Here is a 19115-nt window from a genome sequence, read left to right on the forward strand (position 1 = left end):
ACAAAAAAGTTCCTATTCCAGTGATTCTATTCTAAGTCAAACACCTCAATGCATTTTAATACATCCTAAGCTGATCTAAACTAAAGGACATCTTAATCATATGACAAATATACATGATAAGGTATCTTCCTGGTCATGAAAACATAAATGTGAAGATTATGAAAGTATATCCTTGAATCAAGAAAATAAGCATCCTATGATAACCTAAATGAAAGTAAAAATATGTCTAAAAGTAGAGAAAATAAATAAGCTAAAGATCACAACGATATAACCCCTGAAAAGGGAGCCTGCCTCAGTCAGTTAGAGCATGAGACTCTTAATCTTGGGGTTGTGAGCTCAAGCCCCACATTGGGTGTAGAGTTTACTTAAAAGAAAAAAAAAATTCCTCTTGAAAAAACCATATATATATCTCCCCTAAAAGTTTCAGATTACTGCTGATCGATATTCACTTTATAATGCACAGCTCTCTTTACCAGAAACCTCCTCCAGCCATAACTACCCTGACACAAACAAATGCCAAGTTACAGAGTAGAGGAGCTTACTTTTGTCCCCAAATAAAAGATCTGACCACCATAGCTACTGATGGATTGATAACAAGCCTTCTCTCCAACCAAAGCCTATAAAAAAAAAAAAAAGTTACAATTACATGCATTAGAAGTCTCATTAAGTTTTAAAGAATGTCAAGTACACAGACATTTTAGGTCAACATAGTTTTATCCCATAAATTAGTGGGGAAAAAATGTCAGTCAAGTGCCAGTCTGTCAGTGGAAATGGCAGAAAAGACAAAGTGCAAATAATTAATTCCCTGCTTACATATGGTCCTTTTATTTTTTCAGAATAACACAGACATGGGAGGAATATGCCAACTTACTAAATCTAAAGGGAAACTGTTGCAGTCTGCCCATTATTGGAAGACAGACATTCACTGCTTCGGGCAAAGACCAAGGCTTTTTGAAAATGGTAACCTCTAAGTTCTTTGAAATAAACATCAACCTAAAACACAAGGAGATACAGGAAGACAAAGCAGCATAATATATGGGAGTCAGCCTAGTCCAGCAAAAGAGAAACAAAACCTATAGTGTGATAAATTTGGATTGTGAATTTTGACTCTGTTACTTAAGGTATGACCCTACCCTAAACAAGCTTCAAACTTCTGACACTCAGTTTTCCCATCTTTGAAAAACCATGCAGTTTCCATGAAACTTAACTATGTTAATATTTATAAATGTCCCCAAATATGTGAATGGTCAATAACCGATAACCATGAATTTTTAACTTTTCACTATGAAATTTAAAAATATATACAAAGGTAGGGAGAATAATACAATGAACACTCTGCATCCGTTAATCAGCCTCATTGATTACAAGATCATCACTGATCTTGTCTCACCTGTACTCCCACAGACTCTCCTATACACAGTATAATTTTGAGATGATTCTCAGATTTCGAATATTTCATTTATAACAATTCAGTATATGCATAATAAATTAGTCCTTTTTAACATAACCACAACTTCATTAGCATACTTTTTAAAATTAGTAATATGAAATAAGAATAAAATTCTCAATATGAAATATCCAGTATTTGGATTTCAAATGGTCTCATAATTTATGTCAAATGTTGTTGAGGTTTTTGTTGTTTTGTTTTTGCTTTTTCTACATTTCGTGTGTCTAAATCAAGATCCAACAAAGGGACACATATTGGAGCTGGCTGGTATGTCTCTTAATGCTCTTTAAAAGTTTACAGGTTTTGCCTCCACCTCACTCCTTTATTTTCCTTAAAATTTACTGCTGAGAAACCAGAATACTTATTCCATAGTTTCCTCCTATCTAGATTTTGCTAATTACATCCACATGGAATCTTTTAACATGTTCCTCTGTCTTCCATATTTTCTCTAGAAGATGCTTGATCAGAATCAGTGTCTTTTGCTTCGATTTTTGGGGTTTTTTTTTGGCAATACTACTTTACGATGTTAGCTATAAGATTTTTATAGATGCCCTTGTTCATATGGTTGAAAAAATTCCCCTTTATTCCTAGTTTGCTGAGTTTTCTCAGAAATGGATATTGAACTCTATCAAATGCTTTTTGTCTTTTGGGATATTATGGTTTTTCTTTTATAATCAACTAATACAGTAAATTATACTGATTTTGAATGCCAAACCAGCCTTGCATGCCTTGGAAAAACACCATGTGATCATAATTTATTACTTTTTATACATTGCTGATTTCTATTTGCTAATATTTTAAGTATTTTTACTTCTATGCTTATGAGAACATTAGTCTATAGTGTTCTTTATTGTAGTATCTTTGATTTTATTATCAGTCTTATAAAAGTTAGGTGCTCCCTTTTGCTCCCTTTTTTAAAAAGACTTTTGTGTACAATTGGCTTTTTCCCCCCCTTAAATATAACAGACCTCACTAGCGAAGCTATCTGGGCCTGGAGCTTCTCTACAGAAAATCAATCAATTTCTTTAACTGATGCAACAGTCACTTAGATTTTCTATTACTTGTTGAGTCAGCTTTGGTAATTGGTGCATTCCAAGAAATTTTTCCATTTTATCAAAAGTTGTTGAATTTATTGGCATCAAGTTATGCACGTATCTTTTTAATATCTATAGACTCTCCAGTGAGGACACCTCTCCCGTTACTGACACTGGTAATTGTGTCTTCTCTTTTTCTTGATTAATCTCATTAGAGGTTTACCAATTTTCTCTTTTAAAGAACCGGTTTTTGATTTCTTTGATTTTCTCTGTCCATTTTCTATTTAATTGATTTGTGTTCACCTTTTTATTTTTCCTTCAATCTAATTTAAGTTAATTTTGCTCTTTTTCCTTTTCCTTAATTAAGACAGAAGCTAAGGGCATTGATTGGAGATCTTTCTTCTTTTCTAAAGTATTTAATGCTGTAAGTTACCCTTAAAAAACTGATTTAATTGTAGACCACAGATTTTGATAAGTTATATATTCATTTTCATTCAGTTTAAAATATAGTCCAATTTCCTTTGAGCTTTCCTCTTTGACTCATGACTCAGCTGTTTAATTTCCAAATATTTGGTTTTTTTCCAGATTCACCCTGATGATTCCTTCAACAACTTATGGAAGTTTGTTTTACGGCCTAGCATATATCCTATATTGGTGCATGTTCCACATGCTCTTACAAAGTTATTAATCTGCTTTTGTTCAGAGGAATATTCTATAAATGTCACTTAGGTCAGTTGGTCAATAGTGTTTAAGTCTTCTACACCCTTAATGATTTTCTGTCTACTAATTCTAATAATGACTGAGAGGGATTTTGTGTAATTGTGAATTTGTTGGTTTCTCCTTTCAGTTCTGTCAGTGTTTGCTTCATGTATATTGCAGGTCTGATACTGGGTACTTAAATCTTTAAGGTTCTTATGTCTTCTTGTAACACCTTTTTATCAATTTGAAATTTCTCTTTATTTTTGACAATATTTCCTACTCTGAAAGCTAGTGATTATGATTAGAGTTTGCATGGTATGTCTTTTTCCATCACCTTACTTTTAATGTACCTGTGTGTTTGTACTTAATATGTTTTATAGACAGCACAGAGTTAGTTCTTGCTTTTCTTTATCCAGTCTTGACAATCTCTGCCTTTTAATTGAAATGTTTAGACTATTTCCACTTCCTATAATTATTGATATGGTTGGGTTTAGATTATCTTATTAACTGTTTTTTCTACTTGCCTGTTCCCTTTTCTTCATTGAATTTTTTTTTAACATCCTATTTTGTCACCACTATTATCTTACTTAGTGATACCACTTCTTCTTCATTGACTGCTCTAGTGTTTACAATATATAACTTTAACTTATCTCCTTCTACATTTAAATATTATACAATTTGATGTATAATGTAAATCCTTACAACGATATACTTCTATGCCCTACTCCCTGCTGCTATATATTTCTGTCATACACACTACTTCTACATTATCATAAACATTACAATATATTTTTGTTTTAAATAGTCAATTGCTCTTATTAAATAACAGTACTGAAGTATAATTTATATACCACAAAATTCACTCATTAAATGTATAATTGAGTAACTTTTAATAAATTTACAGTTGCCCCACCACCACCAAGATCCAGTTTTAGAACATTTCCATCACTACGCAAAGATCCCTTGTACGCATTTCCAGTCAACCTTCATTCCTACTCCCAGTCTCAAGCAACCACTAATCTACATCTATCTCCATAAACTTGTCTTTCCTGGACAGCTCATAGAATCAAACAATCTTTCCATATGGTTTCTTTTACCTAACATAGTATTTTTGAAAAGGTTCGTCCATGTTGTAGCATGTGTCAGTAGTACATCCTCTTCATCGCAGAATAGTATTCTATTACATGGCTAAGTCACTTTTTGTTTATCCATTTACCAAGTGGTGGACATGTGGATTGTTTCCAATGTTCAGCTATTATGAATAATGTCGCTATGAACATTTGTGAAAAAGTGTTTGTGTAGGCATATGTTTTCACTTCTCTTGGGTATACACCTAGGAGTAGAACCACTCAAATAAATCCTTATGAATATGTTTAACATTTGGAGGAACCGCCAGAATTTTTCCACAGCAGCTGTACCATTTCACACCAGCAGCATGTAACAGTCCCAGTTTTTCCACATCTTCACTAACACCTGTGAATGTCTGCCTGCCTGGTGGGTATGAAGGGATATCTCACTGCGGTTTTGCGTTGCATTTCGCTAATGATGAACAATGTTGAACATCTTGGCTATGCTTGTTGGCCATGTGTCTATCTTTGGAGATTACTCCAGTTGTTTTTGATGAGAAATCTGCTCTCATACTTATTGCTGCTCCTGTGCATTTAATGTGTCTTTTCTCTGTGGCTGCTTTAATAGTTTTTCTCTTTACCACTCATTTTGGTCAATCTATATATGGTTTCCTTTATTTTACCTGTGCTTGGGTTCAGTGAGCTTCTTGAAAATTTGTGTTTATAGTTTTGGAAAGGTTTTTTTATTGTTATGTTAATCACCATATATTACATCATTAGTTTTTGGTGCAGTGTTCCATGATTCATTGTTGTGCATAACACCCACTGCTCCATGCAGAACGTGCCCTCCTCAATACCCATCACCAGGCTAACCCATCCCCCTACCCCCCTCCCCTCTAGAACCCTCAGTTTGTTTTTCAGAGTCCATCGTCTCTCATGGTTCGTCTCGCCCTCTGACATACTCCCCTTTTCTTCCTCTCCTGTTATCTTCTTCTTTTTCTTTTTTCTTTAGTTTTGGAAAGTTTTTGACCACTATTTCTTCCATTTCTTTTTGTCTCCTTTTCTTCAGAGATTCCAACTGCTCATTAGGCTACTCAGTGCTGTCTCACAGGTCACAAATATTTTTTAAAATTATTTTTTCTGTGTTTCATTTTGGATCGATTCTATTGCTATATCTTCAAGTTAACTAATGTTTTTTCCTATCATGTCTACTCTCTGACATTAATCCCATTCAGGGCATTTTTCATCTCAAGCACTAATAATTTTTATCTCTAGAAGTTAGATTTGCATCTTCTTTAGAATCTTCCATGTCACTACTTAACTTTTTAGATCTACAGACTATAGTTGTAATAACTGTTATGTCCTTATCTGCTAATTCTAACACCTGTTTCAGGTCTAAGTCAGTTTTGATTAATCTTTCTTCTCACTATAAATTGTGTTTTTCTTCTTCTTTACATGCCTAGTAATCTGATTGAATATCAAGACACTGTGAATTTTACCTTGTTGGGTTCTAGAAATTTCTGTAGTATTAATATTCCTGTGCTTTGTTTTGTGAGGTAGTTAAGTTGCCTGGAAAACAGTTTGATTCTTTCTGGTCCTATTTTTAAGATTTGTAGTGGGGACCAAAACAGTGTTTACTCTGGTCCTAATTACTCGCCACTACAGAGGCAAGATGCCCCTGAGTATTCTACCCAATGCCCTATAAATCATGAAGTTTTCCATTCTGGCTGGTATAAACAAGCCAGTGTGAGCACTGGATAGAGTTCCTTCTAAACCCATCCAATAATTCTTTCCCTGACCTTGGGAAGGATAAGCATTTGCTGATCAGTAGTCTGCTGAATACCCAAGGGGAACCATAGGTATAGTGCTTGCTCTCCTCTCCAGTACCTGGTCCTGCAAACTCAACCCACCTTAGTCTTCCAACAGTCTCAGCTTATGGAGTCCTTCAGGCTCCAACTGGATTCCTCATCCCTGAGCTATAGCCTGGAAACTCTCTCTAGGCTAGAATCTAGGATAATCACAGGGCTCATGTCACTTGTTTCCCATTTTGTCAGGGATTGCTGTCCTTCATTGCCTGATGTCCAGTATTTGAAAAGTTTTTTTTTTTCCTTCTACACAGGAAAGTAAATCTAGTGCCCATTATTCCATCTTGGTCAAAATTGCAAGTTCAAAGACTAACACCATTTCTAATAACCATTCAGACACAAGAAAATACCTAAGTGTGGGACAGTAATTAGTCTTTAGTGAATTCTACCGCATTACCATTTCTTACTCTGGATTGTCTTGGTTTCTAAATTCTGTGGCTGAAGACCCTTTCATATATTTTTTAAACTCTGAAGTTCTAATAGCTCAGGGAGATTTGAGCAATGGCTGCATATCACACAGGTCTCATTAAATATGAACATCATTACTAATCTTTTTTCAAGAAATTACCCAGGAAAGCCTCTAAATTTCCTGCTTACAGATTGCTGGTTTAGGAAATCACAACTGTAAACTATCTGTGTAAATTGCTAAAGGCCATCATTGTGGTTAATATACAGTAAAATTAATACCAAGGTAATACTTGTGTGTCTTCCTTTTCTCCAGACTCCTACATTTCATCCATCCCCTATTCCTAAAGACTCTCCTTTCTTTCTCTCAAAGCCATCTTGATCTTTTAATGCCCACAGCCACCACACCTGCTCGAGCCTTTACAATCACCCAAGTCAGGCTACCTATCTCTAGTCATTCATCCCTTAAATCTATCAGGCTTATTACCACCATTTTAAACTTTCTAAAATATTCTGCTTTTACAATTTCTTTCTCACAAATTTTCAATTTCATTATTTTAGTATAAAAGTTAAAATTCTTTGGTATGAAATTAGTCACATTTCTGAATAGAAGGTAACAGGAATTACTGTTTTAGTTCACATTCCTGAACACTTACAAATACATCCATATCCACTTCAATCTAGACATAAAGATAACTAACTTCACACAGTTCCAATTTCTAAAACAAAAAACAAGAAAATACCAAGTTTATCAAAGCAATTCTAAGATAATGGATTACCCTTACCAGTGCCTGGCTAACATTTCCTCCAGTGGCTAGGGATTTGAAATGACTGCTGTTGTAGACCAGCTGAACTTCTGAGATCTCCACTGTTTCCAATTCCTCTTGAGTCTGCCGATCAATCACATGCAACTTCTCCACACTGTCCAAGAGCACAACTGTGCGTGAGTTTATCCACTGCAAATCAAGCACACCGCAAAAAAAAGGTGAGGCCCATCCCACACAATCATTCAGGACAAAAAGAAAGCCTGGACACTCAGTTAAATTATATTGACGATTTTACCCATTTAGTAACTTGATGACAACAAAATCACACCAAGAATTACTAGGTGACTGTAGTGGCTAGACAGCAGTGGATAATAGTGCATAACACAGTTCTGAGTTCTGACAGTGTTGAAATGATTCATAGTATTTAAAAAAAGGTAACTAAGAAGGGTACCTGGGTGGTTCAGTTGGTTAAGCATCCAACTCTTGATTTCGGCTCAGGTCATGATTGTGAAATCAAGCCCCGTGAGCTCCGCAGGGACATGGAGCCTGTTTAAGATTCTCTCTCTCCCTCTCCCTCTGTCCCTCCCTCTCTAAAAATAAATAAATAGGGGCGCCTGGATGGCTCAGTCAGTTAAGCGTCTGCCTTCGGCTCAGATCATGATCCCATGGTCCCGGGATCGAGTTCCACATTGGGCTCCCTGCTCAGCGGGGAGTGTGCTTCTCCCTCTCACTCTGCCTGCCACTCTTCCTACTTGTGTGCACTCTGTCAAATAAAAAAATCTAAAATAAATAAATAAATAAAATCAAAAAGGTAACTAAGAGTTTCAACAGATATATTACAGTATATATTAGTTTTAGTAAAATTCTTTAAATGGTACACTGGCACAAATGACTTAAGCAAAATGACAAACTATGCATTTCTCATGTTTTTCACATTAGTTAAATAAAAGGGCAAATAAACCTCAAAAACCTAGGTGGTCAAATAATTGTTAGCATTTACATAATACATACTTTAAAACAGAAGCATTCTAAAATATGTATTTCCTTTAAAACTTCCCTACCAATTATGGGAGAGTTCCTTGCTTTTCTATTTCTCTATATTCCGAATTTTCTTTAATAAGTACTATTATAATTTCAGAGATAATAACTTAGTAATATTAAAAATCTGAAGGATGCCATTTTGATAAATTTCTTGGGTTTTATGTATGATTTCTTCTTTTCTTCTTAAAGATTTATTTATTTGAGAGCAAGAGAGTGTGTGCATGTGAGTAGGGGGAGAGGCAGAGGGAGAGAATCTTCAAGCAGACTCCCGGCTGAGCGTGGAGCCTGACATAGGGCTTGATCTCATGACCCATGAGATCATGACCTAAGCTGAAACCAAGCAGTGACACCCAACTGACCTAGCCACCCAGGCACCCCTACAATTTCTTCTTTTCAAAACAATTTGTTAAAAAATTTCAATCCCTCCCCAGGAAATAAATGGAGTTTTAAAATCTGCTCAATTAGAATTCTAAATTAGCCAGAATAAAGTACTTTCTCTCTCTGGTATTCACGTTGTTTTATTTATACGACCTATTCCATGTCATCAGAGATTATGTGCATACTCCCATATCAAAAACAACCAAGTTAAAATGATTACTTTTAACATAAGTGAAAATACACCCTTATCACTGTATTGTGGCTACTATAAGGGAAGGGTTTTGTTCTGTTTTTCCCCCAAAAATTTATCTCTCAGAAAACAGGGAGTTTGATGTTCAAATCATTTACAAAGAGCTCTTATAAGGTGCTCTCTCATTTTAAAAAAAACAAAGTATCATTTAGGAAAGACACATTATTAGCCTTATACAACCTTAGTCAGTACTAGTTTTTAGATGCTATCAAAGGTCACCTGGTTTAAAGAGAATGACAAAGAGGGTCAGCAGGTTTAGCAATTACTCCTAAGATTAGACCCTCACAACTGCAACTGCTGACATTGTTGTAAACGAGACTTTTAATGGTAATTTATAAAGCAATGCAGTTACTGTCACATCATGGATAGGCCACAGGACAAATGAAAACACCTACTACCCTACTGTGGGGAGAATGGCTACTTGTGGTTGAGAGAAAATTTTCCAGGGACAGAATCATATGCAGATTTTAAGAGTGCCATATCTCAAACATCTTAAACAGAAGTAATTATGAATTCTAGGAAACAGTGTTAGATAATCCAACAGGAGTCCTGGTGATGACAAAGACACTGATGTCTTACATTCATGAGAAGAGTTTGAACAAAAATATTTCATGAAATGTGTATGGAAACAAAGTATCATTTCTAAATCGTCTATCTGTGAGATTAAAAGGCAATGTACAACTAAATAAATTGTATATTATAAAGAAAAGATCCATTTTATCTATATCCTTAAAAGTTACATATCATCAAGTTAGAGGAAAAATTTTTTTAGCCATTTTACTTGAAAAATGAGGCTCTGTCTCTTATTTAGGGGTGCCTATATTCTTGCATATACAAAATGTTTCACTGGGTATTGATATGCCAAAAGCATTAATGACAGAAACCCAGAAATATTATAATTACAGTATTTGCAAAGCTGACACACTATTTGAAAAAAAATTTTGATATAAAAAGAAATACTTTTTTTAAACCCCAAAGTTGCTTAAAACAGAGATGTATGGTGGAGGAAAAAGTTCTGCCAAAGTTTTTAGCCATGAAAAAAAAGAATAAATTAGATAAACTTCTGAACCAGTTAGGACAAGCTCAGAAGTACAAAAATGTGTTTACAAAGAAAGCTGGGCAACATCCTCAAGAAACCCACCCAAATTCTTCTGAATTAATTCCCCTCTGAACTAATCAGGACATCAAAGAAAACTTTTTCTGACCCTGCCACTGTGTGGCAGGCCATAGGCTGAGAGGCAATTAAAAGTAAGGTGGCATCAGGGCAGCTGGATGGCTCAGTGGGTTAAACGTCTTGATTTCAGCTCAGATCATGATCTCAGATCAGGTCAGAGTGAGACTGACCCTGTGTCGGGCTCCGCGCTGGGCATGGAGCCTGGGTAAGATTCTCTCTCCCTCAGCCTCTCCCTCTCCTCTCTCTTGTTCTCCCCACTCCCCCCCCCCCCAAAAAGTAATGTGGCATTACACCAAACTCAGACTCCATTACTTCTGTCCATATTTTACATAATCCCTGATGTCAGGGTTCATGGCAGAAATCCTAGCGGTGCTAATACACGGGGTCTCAGAACAATTACCTGAGATAAATGGGCCACATTAACCTGAGTACTCACAGTAAAGTTGATGAGGTCATAGTAGAGGTGAAGGCGCTTTTGCTTAGTAACATGTATTGCTCCAGACTCATCTCTCTTAACCTGATGGTGAAATAAAAACAACCTAAATACCAGCTATGTTTTGAGGGGCTTTTGTAGCTACTTAATTATACTCCACCTAGAAAATGAGTTCCATTCACAGTATGGACAAGCCCAAATCATTGGCGATTAAAGAAACTATTACACAAATGAAAAAAATCAATTCACACCATGATTCGTACAAAATATGAGGCACATCTGCTCAGTGGTCTGGCTGTCGGTCCTGTAACGTGTGTTCACTCTGCTATAATTCAGAACAAATTAACTGCATCCCATCAGCGACTGTACTCAGCTACAGTTAAAGCATAAAATGGGACTAACCACATGGTATGATAAAGTCAAAAAGTCCATTAAAAAAAAAAGCTGCAGTGACAAAACTAGACTTTTCTGAAGTACACTGTCACAGCTCAAACAGCCCAAAATGTCCCAGGAGAACCTCAAGTGTCAGTATTTTATTTACATATGTGTACCTGCACCCTTATAATTTGCCCTCCCTGCTTCCGCTCCAAGGTGACAGAGCATGCAGAAGAGAGCCCGATGTACATCTGACCCTTGTGAAATGCAGGACATCCTAGTCAACCCGGGCTGCCCGACACTCTCCCAGAGTAGCCTCCTAGGTGGCTTCCTTTCCCTTCAAGCCCCAATCCCTTTGTTTTCTAATCCCATCACTTACAGTGTTGGCCTCACCAGATACCTGAACAAACAACGAAGCCCTCCTAATGCAGGCCCTTCACGTATACTCATCTCTGCTTCACTAAGTCACTTGCCCTGGAAGAAACAATGTGCTAGTAGAAGGAGCATGTGATCTAGACGCCTGTGCTTCGGTTCCACTATTACAGCCATGTGACCCAGGGCCAATCAGTTGAAAAATGAAAATAAACACCAAATTGTTCCCTATCTGGCATATACTGAAAGTGTTTTACGAACAAAAAAACAACGCCAACATCACCTATTGTGATTCGCTGGAGTCCTTGCTAAAGAAGATCACTTCACTTATACATACTCTAAATCCCACCCCCTCCACCCTGCTTACTATTACCTCTCCCTTGCTGGCATATTCACTCACTTTTTTTTTTAAGATTTTATTTATTTATTTGACAGAGAGAGCGCTAGCGAGAGCAGGAACACAGGCAGGGGGAGCGGGCTCCCCTGGGAGAGGGAGAAGCAGGCTTCCTGCCGAGCAGGGAGCCCGATTTGGGGCTCGATCCCAGGACCCTGGGATCATGACCTGAGCCGAAGGCAGGAGTTTAACGACTGAGCCACCCAGGCGCCCTCACTCACTCCTTTTTAAGGGCACTTTTCCTTTTGCTATCTAACATGTTTCTGACTTCTCCATCTTCAAATAAAAAACAAAAACAAAACCCTTTCCCTGATTTGCTTTTTACAGATATTTAACCATTCTCTTTCCTCTTGCAGCCAAACACTATGAATGTTAAGTTTGCTCTTCTCGATGCCCATTTCTTTAATAAGCCTCTACCATGTGGCTTCCATCTCCATTCCACTGACGACTAGTCCTCTGAAAAGTTTCTAATCAACAACTGCTTGTGGGGGCGCCTTGGTGGCTGAGTCGGTTAAGCATCTGCCTTCGGCTTCAGGTCATGATCCTGGGGTCCTGGGATGGAGTCCCGCATCGGGCTCCCTGCTCAGTGGGGAGTCTGCTTCTCCCTCTGCCCCCCCCCACTAGTCTTCTCTCTCTCTCTCTCAGTCCCTCAAAGAAATAAATCTTAAAACAAAACAAAGCAAAACAAAACCAACTACTTGCATATTCAACGGTCTTATCTTCAGTGGTCTTCTCTCTTGATCTTTATTTAATAATGGTATTACCCTGGAGCTGACATTGTCCTGAAGCCTCTCCTTTGTCTCCTGTGTGAGGCCATAGTGCCCTACTTCCCCTCCTACCCCTGTGTGCCTTTACTGGAACATTCTTTCTTGATTCCTTTTCTTTTCCCTTTCCCTTATAAGTACCTGCCAAGGCTACGTATGCTCTGGCTTTTGATTTTCACAGCTTCAACGACATTCTCTATCCTGAAATTCTCATTTGCACTCCAGACCTAGACTGCCGTCTGCCCAGAGGACATTCCCTGAGAGAACACTTAAGAATCCCACCTTCGCTTCTAACTCAACACATTCAAATCCTCTGTAACCCCAGCTCTTCAAATAATTCATGCTTCTAAAATGCAGTCAGAAACACAAAGATTCATTTATGTCCTTTAGTTCTGAAGTCCAGTAAAATGAGAAGCCTCGTCTTTCCTTCAAAATGTCATCCTTCACTCTCACTGCAACCAAGCATCCTTGTCTAAAGACCTCATAACCTGCTTTGGCACAAGAGCAAAACCCTCCATTTCCCTGCTATCACCTACAATCTATTTTCTCTGCTACTTCTATACTGATCTTCCTAAAATACCACTTTAATCACATCTTTACCTCTTTAATTAGCTAAGAACCTGTAACAACTCCTCATTACCTAGTCTAGGCCAATTATATTATAAAATCTGGATCAGGGGTCAGTAAACTTTTTTTGTAAAAGGACATACAATAAATAAATAAATATTCGACATTCTGTGGACCATACAGTCTCTGTCACAACTATTCAATTCTGCCACTATAGCATGGAAGCAGGCATAAATCATACATAATCAAATGGGCATGACTGTATTCCAAGAAAACTTTATTTATAAAACAAGTTATAAAATTTTATTTATAAAACAGCCATGGTGTGCCACCCCTTATCTAAATCTACACCATATATTCAACTTGATTTTCCACAGGTTTCTCACTCTCATTAATTCTATGAACATTTATTAAGCATCTACTATATGCAGGCACAGTCCTCGTGGCTGGAATCTTTAGATTTATGGAGCTTTCACTTAATGAGAAAGAAAAATATGAGACAAGTGATTTTAAAAGTACTGAAAATTATCAAAGGAGAAGATGGAAGGTCTTGTGGGTATTATGTAGCAGAAAACAGTTCAGGAAGTCAGGAAGGCAATGTTAATCATGAGTTAGGTAGACTAAAGTGGAAGAGGGCACAGACCTTCCCCAGCAGAGGTGAGAGCATATGCAAAGACACTGAGGCCAGAGTCTAGTTAGACAGCTATGCCAGAGCCAACATAGAAGAAATGTCAGTGGTTTAGGCTAGGGAAGCAGTCAGTAATGGGGGAGACAAAAAGGGAGTAAATTCAGATGATAGAGACAGAGTCAACAGGATGCGGTGAAGAAGCAGAAATGAGGGAGAAAGGTAACTGAAAGACAACCCCTAGGTTTCTAGCTGGAGAAACTAGGTGGACAGTGGTGTCCCTGTTTCACTGAGCTAGGAAACCCAAAAAGAGATTATGTGGGCACATTCTTACCTCTATAACTTCAGTTCATCTCATTTCCCCCAATATGCATACCCACCATTCCTGCAGTAGTTGCTATATATCCTCCATAGAGTTTTCCATGGCCTATCCAGTCCATACCAATCTCTCCATACTCTGAACTTTTATCAACTTTTAGTTCTCATCACATAGTTGAATCCCTAAACATAGTAGTAGTAATCCCTAAACATCCCTAGTAATAATGAGCATACTGGCTTTGTTTCTAAAACAGTATTTGAAGTTGTGTAAAAGAAGAAATTATGTTTAATACTTCCTTCAACTGCTTCTGTGTCCATCAGTGTAGAGAACACAGTATGTGCTCAATGATACCTGTTGTCTAATAAATACACTATACGTAGATAGGTAAGCCATCAATAGACATATATGCATTCGTTTATTTATACACACACATAAACTATTAATTACTTGTTACTCAAAGGAGATGAACTGAGAAATACACCATGGAGGGGCATGGAGTTGAGGTGATCAATTGCTTTCCATGTTAATCATTAAAGTTTAAAATTAAAATTAAATGATCGCTCTCTCTCCAAAGAATTATAGTAGCATATTTCTTTGACATAATAGTAAATCACTAGTGAATCAGGAAAAAAATATTATGATAAGGGACTTTATAACAGATCTAGCATCGTATCAGGACTTACCAACAGAAAATGAACAACATCTCCTCTGCAGAAGGCAAGCATGGGATTCACATAATTATGCACTGCCACAAAGTGCCAGGCCAGCAATGGAACACTGGAAGGATCCATCTAAGTGAAGAAAAGGCCAAAAAAGAAAAAAAAAAAAAAAAGACATCACAGTTAACAGACAGCAGGACAAAGAGAAAACTAATTAAAAAGAGCATCTGACTAGTGTTCCTTGATAAAACTTCTCCCAATTTCTCATTAAAATTCCAGTGAAGCAGGGGCTGACCGGGAAGTGTCATGAGGGAACTTTCTGGGTTAATGCTAATGTTCTATATCTTGATAGAGGTTTGGGTTATAAAAATAGATATATTTGTTAAAGTTCAGCAAATGTATGATCAAGATCTGTGCAACTCACTGTAAGTAAATGCTACACCAGAGAAACAAATATTGAACTCTAAACATAATGTATGAATATTAAGGCAAATGAGTACTGACTTTTGCAATTTATTGGAAATACACTTAAAATAACATAATTTGATGGGTGGATGGAGAGAGATAGTTAATAAAGTACAGTAAACTGTTAATGATAGAATTTAGATAGTAGGTATACAGATGTTCAATGTAAAATTCTTTCTACTTCTCTATTTGAAAATGTTAATATTGGAAAAAAATACCAGTAAAAACATACAAAAAAATGCAAACATACACCACCATGATAAGCCTCAGTGAGCCAGTGAAGCTAACCTAAGGAACATTAATGCAATCTAAGCTAGCCATGCCATTTGAAAGGGCAGATGTGCTTCCCCTGAGGCCCACAGATAATGGAGTACCAACCAACAAACAGAAGAGTGGTCTCCCTTGACACAGGGGATGTGTTCTCAACTAGTCATGGCTCTGTACCATCATTCTCCATCTCATCCCATCAATACCTCTCCTCACATACACACTAGAAGATCACAACTTTCTGAAAACAACCAAGCCAGAAAGGAGAGGGAAACTGGGGTATGTGTCATAGATGCTGGGAAGTATCATCCTCCAAAGTAAAATACTAAAGGCAAAAGCCAAAAGAAAGACTACGTAGCAGCAATTTATGCTAGATTTTATGGTGGGGTGTTCTCTATCAGTAATTCTGTATCAGAGCAGCAGTTGTTTATGAGAGAACAACTTAAAACAATAAAGGTAAAAAAGTATAGACCTCGTGATCTGTACTGCTCCAGTCACCAGCTTATCCTGCTTTGGGTCACATCAAGGTAAGTCCAGACAATGATCTCTGGAGCACTGACTTCCATTCTAACCCGTTTTCTGATAATCCCACAGAATTCGCCACTTTCAAGTCATTTCCCCCTCCTGACATGGTCTTTTTGCCAATAAGATGGAAAGGCTTACTCACCCGTCCATAGGGAAAAGTCATCCACACTTTCAAGGATGGTTTCAATCCAATGACCAGTATCTTTAGAAGAAAAATGTATTTTTAATGTTTACCCTATAATTTTCAAATTTTTGGTATTCAAAGCCTCTAAAAGTTATGAGTTTCACCTTCTAAATATACCAACCAACCTTTGTTAAGGATGCCATGGCCAGTAAGGAAAACTGTGTGATAGGATGATCTTTCAACTCAGGCTTCGAATGGAGAGGCTCAATACAGCAAACCTCACCCTTGGAGCCACTGAAGAGGCATCTTGACTCACATGTTCTCACTCCCATCACTCTCCTGCAAAGGTAACCAAAAAATTCAGAACTGATTTAGTAATGATTCAAGGCACTATGATCTCTAGCATGGACTACAATAGCCTTCTAACTCCTATTCTTGCCTCCAACAATCCAACTCCATAGGACATCAGCAGGTTCTTTGTAATGTCTAGGTCAGATTTATCACTCTTCTCCTAAAAACACTCCAATGGCTTGCCACTGTACATAAAATAAAACCCAAAGTCTTTACCACGTTTTCAAAGGTCCTATATGATCTGGCTCCTGCCTTCACTCTTTCCCATTACTAACAAAGTCACGCTCCAGCCACAACTGCCTTCTTTCTGTTGCTCCAGCAAGCCAAATTTGTGCCCACTTCAAAACCTTTGTGCTTGAACATCCCTCTGCCTAGAACACTTCTAGATCTTTGCATTTGTTGATCAGATTATCACTCAGGTCTTTGCTCAAATGTTACCTTCCTGAATTATCCTCAAGTACACTCCAGCAAGCTGAATCGTCTTATTTTCTTCAAAGCACTCATAACTATCTGAAGTTATTTCATTTATGTATTCATTTATTATCACGTCCCTACCCCCGCCTCAACTAAAATGTAAGTTCTATTAGAGTAGCAACCTTGTCTGGTTCACAGCTGCAAGTCTGGTGCCTAGAACAATGCCTACACATAGGAGATGCTCACTAAACATTAGCAGAATAAATAGTACTTTGTAAGCAATTACTTTGGGCTTAGCAATGTGAGAAAGTATGAGAGATATAAGAAACATAGTCCTTACTTTGAGAACTTATGGAAACACAATGTGCATTGAATTTTATGTTCTATTTGTTAAAAAAAAAACAACTCTGCTTCATAAATTTCCTCCCATGTATCTAGACAGTCTTCGCTCTTATAGAGAAATAGGGCAATTCCAAGGCAATAAAAACCTTCCTATACATAATCAACTGGGCCTGGGGCCTAAACCAAAATTAGTGACATACTCCAGAATTATGGTTCCCAAGACTGACATCTCATATGAATTCCCTGGGGAGCAGGAGTTCAGAATCCCAACTCAGACCTACTGAGAAAGAATTCTGGGTGGCCAGGCCTGGATCTCCAAATGTTCTATAAGCCTCTCCAAGTCATAATATACAGCCATAACCTATTTGTAATCACATGGGTTTTCCAGACCTCTTCATGTTCAACATCAAGTCATTAAACCACAGCTAGTCTTTTCATTTGTCAACAAATGTCCTTTAGTCTCTTACTTAAATGTCAATTCAAAAACAGAGCCTCCGCTGTCATTGCAAATTGCAAGAGTTGGATCATCTGTAAACTAAACAGAGAAGAAATTCACTTTCTTAGAGATTTTTCAACAACCAGTCAAGTATTAAAAAGGGAAAAAATTATAACATCTTAAAAACCTAAAAACAACACATTTAGTAGCATTTGAAATCACCTCGATTTAGTTCATCATTCTAAATATACAAACTTACCAATATTCAGAATAAAAATGGCTATCTTTAAAAAACTGAGGCTTTAAAAAAGCAAACCTACCTTTCATCAGGATCAAAGAAAAATACAAACTATAACTCATAAAAGCCCTAAAGTTCTCCACTTGGGTTCTTAACATTAACTTTTTCTAAGCTGCTATTAAACTGAAGAGGGTATGCTAGATATATTTGCAGTTGCCTTGTTTTCAAGAACAAAGACATAGTAAAAGATATTTGCTATCTTTGGGAAATAAACTTTAATATGTTTTCTAACTGAAGACTTAATCCACTATACTTAAAATAGTTTAAATACTTTTTATGGAACGATTCCAAATATGTGCTGCCTCCTGATCTTATTTGACAGAGTATACTTCAGTTATTATTACCAACTCTGGAAAACTCAAAATAACAACTAATGTTCACAATGACAGTCCTAAGGGTTTATGAGGTATGGTAAATGTGAACACTGTAGGATACAAACTGAATAACCTGAGTCACTTAGAGTGACCGGTCTCCCTAACCCCAAAGGCTGGTGAGCCAACCTAAATGTCATGTCTTTGTTCTCTTAGGGACAGTTGAGGTACAGGAGACTACTGTAAAATTATTCTTCCCACACACAGGCATAACAGAGAAGACCCACACCTTTGTTCTCAAGGCCTCATGGAGCAATTGCCAGAGTGGGAAGTATATACCTGGAATGTAGGAAAATCAACTGAACTTGCACGTTTATTTATTAATTTTCTATTTATCTATGTGTTTTGTAATGTCCTTAAATATTAGTACAGTACTACATTTATAGTATTTTTTAAATAAATACACACACACACACACACACACACACACACACACACATATGCATTAAGGATGTAAGCCTAAGTTGTTATTGCTGGGATATAGGGTTAAGTTTGGAGAACAATGAATAAGAGTACTAAAGAGCAAGTGGCTGTTGTCAAGCCAAGACTCTGGAAGTATTCAATCATATATGTATCACTTGCTACCTCTTATTCCAATATTACAGTGTCTGCATGCAAGGCCTTTATCACCCACCAATCCCAAGCAACACAATGGCTACTATTTCTATGCTATCAACCTCAGCTGCATTCTTCTCTTTCCTCTCTGCCTTTACCTCTTCTGTTTCCTGTTTCTCTCAAGGATTTTGCTTTTTTCAGTAAGTGAACTGTCCTTTTACAAACACCACCAATTAGTTATCCCTTCAACCAAACGTTTATTGAGCAGTTACCATGCATAATCCAAAAATAAATGGGAAACAGATTCAGGTTTCAAAAATCTTCATCTATTA

The 19115-nt window shown here is 37.1% G+C and overlaps 1 protein-coding gene across 9 annotated transcripts in view; it reads right to left on the reverse strand.

Moving 5' to 3' along the window:
* The window catches only part of VPS8 (VPS8 subunit of CORVET complex), a 267080-nt gene that overhangs the window by 207956 nt on the left and 40009 nt on the right, over nucleotides 1-19115 (reverse strand). For all 9 annotated transcript variants that reach the window (XR_003608764.2, XR_003608763.2, XM_028100887.1 and 6 more), the window contains exons 10-16: nucleotides 17591-17658; nucleotides 16202-16355; nucleotides 16035-16094; nucleotides 14660-14767; nucleotides 10564-10644; nucleotides 7303-7473; nucleotides 543-617 (exon numbers count right to left, since the gene is read on the reverse strand). Coding sequence is in view for 7 of the 9 variants with exons in the window: in XM_028100887.1 (XP_027956688.1) it covers nucleotides 543-617; nucleotides 7303-7473; nucleotides 10564-10644; nucleotides 14660-14767; nucleotides 16035-16094; nucleotides 16202-16355; nucleotides 17591-17658 (717 nt within the window). In the remaining 2 variants the exon portion in view is untranslated. The remainder of the gene's footprint in view (nucleotides 1-542; nucleotides 618-7302; nucleotides 7474-10563; nucleotides 10645-14659; nucleotides 14768-16034; nucleotides 16095-16201; nucleotides 16356-17590; nucleotides 17659-19115) is intronic.

This window comes from Eumetopias jubatus, unplaced genomic scaffold (genome assembly GCF_037043125.1).
Source record: "Eumetopias jubatus isolate StellerSeaLion01/CBP00866 unplaced genomic scaffold, mEumJub1_p1.0 scaffold_1, whole genome shotgun sequence".
Classification (NCBI taxonomy): domain Eukaryota; kingdom Metazoa; phylum Chordata; class Mammalia; order Carnivora; family Otariidae; genus Eumetopias; species Eumetopias jubatus.